The sequence below is a fragment of the Spermophilus citellus genome, assembly GCF_964194105.1.
Source record: "Spermophilus citellus genome assembly, chromosome: 8".
Classification (NCBI taxonomy): Eukaryota; Metazoa; Chordata; class Mammalia; order Rodentia; family Sciuridae; genus Spermophilus; species Spermophilus citellus.
This window is the reverse complement of record NC_138189.1, coordinates 48,280,177-48,292,179: the sequence shown is the minus strand read 5'-3', so window position 1 is coordinate 48,292,179 and position 12,003 is coordinate 48,280,177. Positions and strand designations below refer to the sequence as shown.

The following is a 12,003-nucleotide window of genomic DNA, read 5'->3' as shown; positions in this document are numbered from 1 at the left end:
AGAAGTAAGTAACCTTTAGCATCGTGTATTAGTATATTAAATACTTTATTTTTCACTAATGCAACCCATTTGCTAAACTACTAAAGAAACTCCTTTTTTAATATTTATTTTTTAGTTGTAGGTGGACACACAATCTTTATTTCATTTTTATGTGGTGCTGAGGATTGAACCCAGTGCCTCATGTGTGCTAGGCAAGCACTCTACCACTGAGCCACAACCCCAGCTCCTACATTTCCTTCTTTTATTTATTTATTTATTTAAATTATTAGTTGTTCAAAACATTACAAAGCTCTTGACATTATATTTCATACATTTGATTCAATCAGATTATGAACTCCTTTTTAGATTTTAAAACATGAAAATATCCTTTTAAAAATCAAGTATTTACTTTAATGTGCAATTCTAGGGTCATACAACATAAAACAACCTGTGTATTCTTTTAGCCAAGGAGAACTCTAACCTTAAAGTAATCTATGGTATATATCTAAAATTTCCAAATTTTGACTGCTTCAAATAAATACTATATTTTTTAAAATGCACTGGTTTAAATCAAGGCCTGTATTTGGACTAGGGAGAAGTCTGGATATGGCATGAGAGGATATACTAAACTTTAAAAGAAAGAAGAAAAAAAGTCACCAAACTAAGTAAAATATTTTAAAGAACATAAAAATCAATGTCAAGTGGAACTGACAGGAGAGAGTAGGAATATTTTTTTTTTAATTTCCTAAAGAACTAAAATTTTAGTATAGGGAAGAGCTAATAATGTAAACTACAAGACCCCTTTCTTAAGTTTTTTTACAGTGCTCTACAAAACCACAGCTCAAATGTTAATTCAATTAGTTTGAAACTGGATTTAGTTTAAACCCTTCCAACCTCTAATAATCACTATTCTATATTCTTACCAACTTTTTTTTAGTTTAATGGATGTTTTAAAATACCACAAATACTATAATAGTTTTTATTATAAAACACATTACCTAAGTTTTTGTAATATTTACTTTTGTGTCTAAAAGAGAAGACAATAAACTGTTTCCTCACACAAAAGTGAATAGAACTCAGAAGCACTCAACCAGCTGCTTCCCAACCTTGGGGTTTATAGAGAAATTCTCAAAAGTTACAAATAGATAAAGACAAATCCTTTGCATTCTAGCATAATTGAATATTTAGAGAGAACTACTCACAGCAGTTGGTTTTATAGTTTCTAATCAAACAAAAAAAATACTTATAACATCAACCTTATTAATCTTACAAACATTTAAAAACAAGAATGGAGAAAAAGCAAAACAAGATAACTCTTAGACATTTAAAAGGTCACAAACCATCTACCATGGTTTTTGTCATAATAGATTCTTTTCACTCACTCAAGACTTATTATTTTTTACATGTGTAAAGCATTGGAGTTGCAAATTAGAATAAAAGACTGTCCTTAAGAAGAGAACTCATGGTCTGGAGAAGGTAAATTTGTTGCAGTATATGATTATATAATGTAACTTATAAGAGAAGCACACCAAGTGATTTAAAAGCAAATGAAAAGAAAACTGCCTTTAACTGTTTACTGATTATGTGTCAAGAACATTCCCAAATGTTTAACTTTGAACAATTGCAGAGATTTCTGAAAATATAGACTGGAAAATGATAACATTTAGAAATATTAAGAACAATATTTCCCACATATAAAGCAAGAGGCAGAAAGTATGGTTAATCTATGGAATGTATGAATGGATAAAAGAAAACAAGTGAAATAATAGAAGATTATAAGATGATTTTATACTTGACTTTGATAAAAAGCTTCACTGTTTTTTCAAATGGAAATTAGCTATAGTTTCATAAATTTTAATATTTTAGAAATAATTGAAATGAAGCTTTGATTAGTTTTTCCTTATGTCAACAGAAATGTCCATTATCCAAAAAAATTCAGTTTTTCCTAAGTTCTTTCCTAATTCCAAATTATAAACTGCTATGTAAACATAACCAAGAGATGGAAAAAAAATTAAAACAATAAGTAATCCTCTTTTGTATAGGGAGATTACTCATTATTGATAGAATATGAAAAACCTTCAATGCTTATTTAAGTACCATGAAATGACCAACTGATATTTTATGTAACAGCTTTCACATATCCAATTCTAATAATTAGGTGGTTTATTGAAAAAAACATTGCCAATGAAAAACATCATTAAGTAGTTCAAATCTAATTTTTGGCAGTTAATTGTCATGCACTTTTTTTAAAAAAAAATCTTCAAAATATACTTGATCTTTGATATGGAATATCCATAATAAATTAAAATACATGCATTTTAAGAAATTAAGCATTCATTCTATATGTGTTTTAATCTGTTTACATTTTAATTTAGTTTGAAGAACATATTTAGGAACAGGTAAACAATGTATTTAATTTAAAACATTTACATTGGTCTACCATATAGTTTGAGAGTTCTAATTCACTGAAAAAAATGTTAATCAATATTATCTTATTTAGATGTCTGATGCTAAATCAAGGATTTTGAACAAATAATGAGAAAACTTTCAAATTTAGAAAACAAAACAAAATCCATAAAAATCTACTCCCCTCCTTGTAGAAAAAAAATAGAAAAACAAGAACACTTCAGTATTAATATGTAATTCTCATAACAAACTTGAATTAATGGGTGGAAGTATCCCCTTCCTTTCTTACATTCCTGAACTAACCTAGCTAAAATCTCTCAGCATCCCATTCAATAGTATGTCTTAACACATCTCTCCCTTGATAAAATAAAAACCCTCTGAAGCAAAGGAGCTGGTTTGCCTCACTCCCTATTTTTGTGCAGACAGGATAATCTGAAATTTAAAACAGGAGGGCAGGGATATTCTCATCAGGAAGGTGACTGTGCTAAACTTGAAGGAGGCCAGGAAGTTTGCCATGTGAGTATCTGCAGGGGCTGGGAGAAGGGAGACTCGAGGTTTACTCAGAGCACACCTGGTGTGTCCACCCAGAGGCTGGGGCTGGGTGATCAAGGGGAACAGTATTAGGAGAGGAGGTCAAGGGATCTGGGCCAGGGTTTGAGATTTTGCTCCTGCTGAGATAAGAAGTCAATGGAGACTGATTCAAAGGTTTAAAATATCAGACTTGCATCTTAAAGCATTTACACAATGTGATTTTGAGAATCAGTCAGAGAACTAATGTGATCCAACTCACATTTTTAAAAGTATCTCTTTGGCAACCATTCCGAGAATAGACTTAAGAGGGAGACGGAGGGAAGCAGAGAACCCATTAAGAGGCTAAAGCAACAAAGTAAAGGGCAGATGATAGGGTCTGGAACCTAGCTGACAGAGATGAAGATGCTGAGAAGAGGTCAGATTCTGGATCTGACAGTATATGCTAATGGGACTGAGTGTGCAATATTAGTGAGAAGAGACGAATCAAAGGTACTATATGGTACAGGACTGGAGCACTGGAAGGACAGAGCAGCCATTCACTAAGATGAAGAAGACTCCAATGGGAAGATACCAAAGTGTGGTCCGAGAGTGCTAAAACTTATTACAGACGTCTAAGTACAGTTGGTCCCCAGTGTACCATGGTGCAGCTTACAACAGTTTTATGATGATGGAGCAAAAGCAAGATATAATTGGTAGAAACTGTGCTGCAAATTTTGAATTGTATGTAGCAACCTGTGGTATAATAATAACTCTCTATGCCGGGGAACGCATGGAGCTGCAGCTTTCAGTCATGTGATCATGAGAGTAAAAATCCAATATCGTACCAATTTATTGTGTCTTTTGGATATTGTGCTTTGCTTTCTTCTGTCATAATATCTACAAAACGCCCATCTCTGTCTCCTGAACACATACATCCAGTCTGCTTTTCACTTTCACAATAGTATTCAATAAATTGCATAAGATAGTCGACATTTTATTACAAAATGAGCTTTGTATTGGGCAATTTTGCCCAGATATAGGCTAACATAAATATTCTGAGCACATCTGAGTTAGGCAAGGAGGAGCTATGCTGCTGGGTAGTTTAGGTGCAACTAAATGCACTTTTGACTTATGATATATTAATTTATGATGGCTTTATTGGGATATAATTACAACCTAAGTCTAGAGCACCTGTAGTCATATCAAATCACAGTTAAATCTGTGAGTCTAGAGTTAAGAAATGGAGATAGAAATCTGTGAACCATAAAAGTATATTTAGAGCCATACGACTATAGAAGATCACCTAGGGATAAAAAAGAGATATTTAGAATTATACCTTAGGCTAGAGAGACACAAGATGTCATGGAACAGGAGACCAGCAAAGGAAACTATGGAAAACTCATTAACAAGGAAGGAAAGAAACAAGAAAAAGTAGTGTACCAAGACGAAGGGAAGAAAGTGCTGCAAAAATGTGGCCCACTCACATTCTCCACACATCGCCTTACTCAGTCTATCCCACTCATCCTTCAGAACAGGACACTTTCGTGATAAACCCTTTCTAAGCACTCCTGCCTCAGAAAGATCATCCTCTATTACATCCCTAAATCACAGCGTAGGCCTCAATAATTATCAAAATTATGTCTGCAGCTGCATCTTCGTTTCTCTGCTCTTCTTCCCAGCCCTACTCCTGCTCAAAAATGTGAGTCCTTGAGGGCCAGAAGTTTCCAACAGAATTGCTGGAATCTAATAATATATCATACAAACAGGAAGGAGGAAGTTAGATTTATTGAGATCCTGCTGCATATTAGGCAATAAGTCAATATTCTTTATGATGGTTATCTTAGTGCTCAAAAATGTGGATAAAAGAATGAAGGAAGGGCTGATTGAAGAGTAGCGATAGCACACATGATAGATAGATGGATAAGGGCAATTCAGACACAGGTAGAGCCCTGCAGGAAGATGAATGCAATAGGGTACCACAGTTTCATGTCAATCACTGTCAAAATTATTCAGCTGCTTCTTTCTAAATTCATCAAGCAAAATTCTCCAATATCATTTTGTTTCCTTTACAGATTCTCCTATGGATTCAGAAAGTGACAACTAGTAGATATAAGTATCTGTTCCAACTGGCTGCTGTATTTCTCATTATGTGTGAATAAATTAAATGTCTATTTTAGACATTAGTCTAACATAAATTTTTGGTTAGTGTGTTTCATTTTAGATTTCTAGTGATGATCAGTCTCCTTATTTCCTGTTTTTTTTTTTGTTTTTGATTATTAAAGTGACAAAACTAAGTTATGGGAACAACAAAATGGGACTGACTTAGGCAATCAAAAGAGATTGTGATATAAGAAATTTAAGACTCATTTGATACTGTGCATTTGACTGCTATAGGAAAATATTGGTTTCCATTTTTTACCTCTTGTTGACACACAATAGTGGTCACAGTCATGATTCTTCTATAATGGGTTGGGGGAGCAGTTGATATGCAATGAGCTTTACCGAAAAAAAAAATAAAAGGTATTTGACTGTTGCCTCAAATTTGATCCATTTTTTTTCCTGAGTTTATTCTGTAAATTGAAATATAGAATTCTAGAACCAGATGAACACTTTCCAAATTTAAGTCCATCATTTGTCAGTATAGTTGATCTTGCTAAACTGGATCAATTTGTGATGTTTTGACAAAAGGAGGTTTATATCCCTTTGAAGAATATCATTTGAACTCTACTGACAAAGCTGAGATCATTTTGCTTTTATGTTGCTAACTGGATGTGTATGTGGTTTCCCTCTGGGGTGCTCACACCCTCTCTTTCTAAATTCTAGACAAAAAAAAATTGGATGAAAATGATTTGTGTCAGTGATATAAGGTAGATAACAACTTTGTCACAGTTTTCAATTTTTAAAGTATGTTGAACATTAATACTTCCTCTCTTTTTATTGATATCAGGGTGATGGGAATTCACAAGTATGTAGCTTTTTGTTGCTAGCTCATCTATCACACTCTATAAATCAAGGATTATATAGATTTTGTATTTTTATGTCCTACCTATCTTTGAAATATAAATCCTCTTCATGGCTACCATGACAACCCTAGTTTAGGACTTCCTTTACCAAGACTAGTGAAATAACTGTCACAACAGAGACAATCTAATAGTTTTCACATCCATCATCCACAGAGTATTGGGTATAATCTATGGAAAGTACAAAGTAAGTCAGTGCTATTTTTGTTTAGAAATCTAGAATTGTTCCCTCCCTCCCTCCCTCCTTCCCTTCCTCCCTCCCTTCCTTCCTTCCTTCCTTCCTTCCTTCCTTCCTTCCTTCCTTCCTTCCTTCCTTATTTTTTGCCTTTGTGACAACAAAGATTGAACCTTGCGGTGCACTGCCACTGAGCACATCACCAATCATTTTTATTTTGAAACAGGGTCTCATTGAATTATGGAAGTTGACCTCAAATTTGCAGTTCTCCTGCCTCAGCCTCTGACTGTTTGCCAGCTGTGTGCCACCACATCTAGCTAAATATTGTTTCTTAATTTCCTGTAAAATAACAGCAAAGACTCACACCACCAGTACACTCTGAGACCCTGGAAAGACAGCCCTTGCCGGGACCTCATACTTTTGAGGAGGCAGGGAGAACCACTGAGTGGGAGCCAGAGGCTTGCCATACATGGCCATGCTCAGGAGCAGAACTTGGGAGATTCTGAGAATTCTAAATTCAGATTGTGTCTTCAGTCAATATAAAGTTATGTTGTGTTAGGTCAGGATATATTTCATCTTTTTGAGCTTTATTTATAATATTTAGACATACCATACATGTGATATGTGAGCATCAATTCAGACTCCTACTCTGAATCTACAGATGTCAGGCCCATTTGGGTTTCTATTTGAGGCCTTTCATGCCACAGTCCTGCCCAACTCTTCAGTTCATCACCAACTGCTAGCCATCCACACTGTACCTATGGTACATTAACCCTGAAATCTTTGTATCATGCTCTCCACACCATGATATGTAACATCTTCAGTTTCCATTCATACTGTTGTCTCTGATTGAAATAGCCTTCACAACTTTTCTAGCTAATTCATTAATCTCTTATTACACATTTTGTAAATCATCACCCACAATCTAAAAAAAAATTCCTGACTTTACATACTCAATTTCCTCACAGTAGATTGTACAAACTTCATTCTTATAGTTACCTTATTATGATGTAGCTATTTACTTATGTCTCATGACATAACAAAACAAAACAAAACAAAAACAACCCTGTCAACCTCTTGAGGGCAACATTTATCTTGTTTTTCAAATTATTATACTCTAAGAAATACATTTTAAACAAATATATGCTAACACGACAAGTATGATTAAAAATGCATGTTATTTCATATTTCATTCAACCTATAATGACAAATGCCTTGAAAATATCATTTACTACAGTTGAAAAGCTAAGTAAACTTATATAATGAAAATTTTGTTAATTGTATAAAAGACTGTCATCTTTGCCAAAGCCAATCCAAGGTTTTAAGAAGTCATTTTCCTTCTATAATGCAATGTATATCAAATAATTAGGACAATGATAGTATACTATAAGATGCTATGAAAATTGAAGCTTTAAATTTTGCATAAAATTCTCATGCTTTATTTTACCCTACCCAAAGAAAAATATCAATGACAGTTCTAATGGCCACCTTTTATAATTTACATAAGACTAATAATTTTAAAAAATCATAACTGATATATTTTAAACTGTATTTAATTCATTAAAAGTTTTTTAGAAAATAAAGTAAGCTACATTTTCAGATTTTAAGTGTAATTGTTTAGTCAATGATTCTTTAAATGTTTCAGAAAAAAAAGTATGCTTCTCAATGGCCATCTTATTTGAAACCCTAGAAAATCATCCATTTATTATGTCACACAATTTATATAATCTAGCTTTCTTTCAGCTCTAATTATCGGTTGCACTTATACTGGGATCCAAGTCAACCCTAGTTCCTAAACTATTCTAATGACGGAAGCAAGGTATTAGCATTCTCGATTACTCTTGAAGTATCTTGCTTAGAACAAAAACAGAAGTTTCCAACAATGTAAACTTCCGTAAGCTGAATGTTTCAACATTAATTTTACCTACCACTGAGGCACTGAACTGTTTTGTGCTTTTTGTACTATATCTCTTCCCTTTACAGTTCTCCTGTTTGGTTTGATACCCTCAAACCCTTTTAGCCATTCTTTTCCTTACAAGCTTACAGTCTCCATCTCTGATCGGTCTCCATATATGAAAAACACTCATATGAGGAAGAAATTGATATAGCCCTTAACCACGTGTCTGACTGTGGAAACTACCTGTCATCTAGATTTTTCCTAAGATTAGTATCATCTTGAATAAGCATAACCCATTTCACTGTTAGAATTTGCCAATCCTTCTGTATTACCATGCTGTGTATATTTTATGCTCATTAGTTGCTTTCCCAGGAGGCACTTTAACAGAACTAAATCCTATGCATAGCCTTTTACTCTACAACCTATCTAATCCCAGCTTCCTAAAACAACTCTGTTAATCTCTGGACCTTGGGTCTTATCTTGACCTGTTTGTGAATATATGCTTCTTTGTTTTATTACACAAAATGAAAATCAGGAGACTAGAGAACATTAATTAAGCACATTTCAATTTTATGAATTATATTAGTAATAGGAAAAGAGAACCAGTTCTTTGAAACATCTAATAGGATATGGCCTGAATGCCAGAGTTTCTGGATAAACTGAGAATGTAGCTCAGTAAGCAGAGTGTTTGCCTAGCATGTGGGAGCCCTGGGTTCAATCCTCACAATTGAATTTAAAAAAATTAAAAAGAAAAAGAGTTTATGGACAGAATTACCATAAAAGTGGAGAGATACTGAAGTGAGACTGGCTCATATACTTAGGATTTTTTATAGTTAGAAAACTTATTGCATGCTAAAGGATTTGTGTTGCAAGACATATATCTTACCTTAACTTCCACATGTGCCATAAGTACTGCAAAATTGGTTAGGTGGTTACAAGAGCAAGTAGTATGTGTCTTGTTTGTTGTGAGAAGCCGACAGCCTTGAGTTGACCAATAACCTGTCATTGTGCGCTTGGAGTAGCTCCAAAATGAACAGTTAGGGTTGAAATTTTCCTCTGACTGCTATGGCAAAAAAAAAAAGTCAAAAAAGGTAATAACTACTTGATAATCATATAAATTAAGTAAGCATTTTATTCATATATTACACAGTCTCATACTCCGTTCCAATTCTTGTAGTGATATCAACCAATGTTTTCATATGAAGTGGGACTCATCAGTTCTAAGAAAAGTTGAATGTCTGTGGTTTATTCTATCTTATTAGAGGTTAAATGTTCTTTAAATTATTATTATTAATAATATTAATATCAATATTTCTGAATCATATAAATTAATGTCAATTTCATAGTAAAGAAGTAAATTGCTAGGAACAATAAACTTCTAAAAGGATGCTCTTTAGAAATATTTGCTGAATTTACAAGTACAATTTTTTTTTATATACGCAAAACTATCTTCACACAAAGACATAATTACTTACAACATCATATGGCTCTACAGTTTCTTTTAATGTATGGCTAGCTCATTTTAAAAAAAAATCTTTTTTTTTTTTTTTTTTTTTCTTAGAGAGAGAATTTTTAATATTTATTTTTTAGTTCTCGGCTGACACAACATCTTTGTTGGTACGTGGTGCTGAGGATCGAACCCGGGCCGCACGCATGCGAGGTGAGCGCGCTACAGCTTGAGCCACATCCCCAGCCCAAAAAAAAATCTTATATTGTACATTTAAGGTATACAATATGATGTTACTGAGTTCACATAATAGTAAAAAGATTACTATTGTAGAGAAGACAAAACATATCCATCATCTTACACAAACATTATTTTCTGTTTTTCTCGCAAGAGTAGCTATGATCTACTTATTCTCCCCCAACAAAAAACAGCACTACCATATCTTGCTGATAATGAATTGTAATATGTTAAATAATAGAAAGATATTAATGGAAAATTAATTTAATATTCAAGTTATATTGAACATGGAAAATGTGGATAATTAATCTTAACATTCTTACCTTGATATGTTTAACAGTAAACACCACAGGATCAGCCAAATAAACCTTATTACTGAACTCTTTGTTTATTGCTGCTGTAATAACAGGTGAATTGACAATAACGGAATGATTTGTAGACATAGCTTCTGTGCCCAACTTCATACTGGCATTCTCCGTGGACAAATAAGGACCCAAGTTGTTATAAAGGACAAAGGCCACTCTGATCTCTCCTGAAGTAAATGGAAATGTGTACATGTTGGGAAAAAAAACACTGATCAGTTTGTACATTGTATTTAAATTAATTCTAATTAGACACCAATCAAATCTTTACAAACAATTTAAAAAATCAAGCATTTATTTGCTTGGCACCAAAATTCCAAATCATTCATGAGAAAAGGAAAGTCAAATTCTACACAAATAACTACATATCAGTATTTTTTTAAAATGAACTCAATTCTATTTTACTCCATATTCAAAACTGAATTTTAGATGGATTATAGACCTAAGCATAAAAGCATGACCATAAAGCCTCTAAAACAAAATATAGGATGATACATTTTAACTTTAAGAAAGGGAAAATGACTTAGATTGGATTAAAAAATGACAAAAATCACAAAATGGTAAACAGAAGTGTATCAAATTTTAAAATTTGAATCTATCAAAACATATCAAGAAAATGAAAAGCAAAGCACAATGAAGGAAAAAATAGGACTCATGTAAATATAAAGTATTTCTGCTAGTCAACAGTTAAATAATAAAACATTTTAAAATGGAAAAAGTCATAAATAAATTCTTAAAAAATAAGTGAAAGACCAGGATACATATGAAAAATTATCTGTGTCATTGGTAATTAGGGAAATAGAAATTAAAATTTTGAGGTAGCATTTCTTTCCAACTAGAATTTTTAATAGAGATTCACTACAATAATGTTAGTAAGGATGTGGAGCAATTGGAAATCTTGTACATTGCTGCTGGGTGTGTTAAAATGTTTGATTACTAAGAAAAATGGCAATTTCTTTTAAAGGTCAACATATATATTCTCTTCCTAGTAAGTGAAAGCATATATCCACAAAGAAGAAAATTTGTATAAGGAAACTTTAATACAGAATTCTTATTCATAAGAGCCCCATATGATAATAGAATCTACTATGCATCAATAATGAACAAACTGTAAGAGTCAGGCGCGGTAGCACATGCCTGTAATCCTAGCAGCTCAGGAGGCTGAGGCAAAGGATCTTGGGTTCAAAGCCAGTCTCAGCAAAAAGCAAGGTGCTAAGCAATTCAGTGAGACCCTGCCTCTAAATAAAATACAAAACCAGGCTGGGGATGTGGCTCCGTGGTTGAGTGCTCCTGAGTTCAATCCCCAGTACTACCCCCGACAAAAAGAACAAACTATAGGACATAATGACAAAAATGTCAAAAAGATCTTATTGAGTTACAGAATCCAGAGAGAAAAAAGTACATATGTATAAAATATGTGATTATATGAAATCTAAGAATAGGACAATTGTGTCTGTAAAATAATAATGAGAAGAAAGGTTCATTAGGTAGGCACAGAAAATAAAAAGAGTGGTAAGAAACACCAGGGAATATTTTGGGTAATAGAAAGAAATTTATTTTTTGTTTTATGTGACTTTACAGAGTTATATACAATGGTCAAATTCCTTAAGCTAAACACTAAAAGTTTGTGTATTTTATTACATGCTAATTTGCTATTTATATCTCAATTGCAATTTTTTTTAAGGATACCAAAACTTTACCTATACTTTTAGGTATCATTTCCTTGGGTGGGGAAAAGGAGCAGGGACTCAAGTCCTGTGTGTTACTTCCAGTATACAGGCATACCAGTTCACCAAGAGACAGGCACTGTCCAACCACTGTGGCTACAGAGATGAGGAAATCACAGTCCCCATTTCTGAATCTTCGAGTTAAGTAGAGAAAGAGAGAGAATTCAGTTGAATGGAATGACAGACCAAAAAAAAAAAAAAAAACACCTCTATAATATAAAGAGGGGTGGCTGTCTAATATCT

At 33.2% G+C, this 12,003-nt stretch overlaps 1 protein-coding gene across 2 annotated transcripts in view; it reads right to left on the bottom strand.

Annotated features, from left to right (window-relative positions):
* The window catches only part of ADGRL3 (adhesion G protein-coupled receptor L3), a 788,620-nt gene that overhangs the window by 101,854 nt on the left and 674,763 nt on the right, over positions 1 to 12,003 (bottom strand). For both annotated transcript variants that reach the window (XM_081302961.1, XM_081302962.1), the window contains 2 exons: positions 9,995 to 10,203; positions 8,874 to 9,050 (listed from right to left, as the gene is read on the bottom strand). In XM_081302961.1, coding sequence (XP_081159087.1) covers positions 8,874 to 9,050; positions 9,995 to 10,203 — 386 coding nt within the window. The remainder of the gene's footprint in view (positions 1 to 8,873; positions 9,051 to 9,994; positions 10,204 to 12,003) is intronic.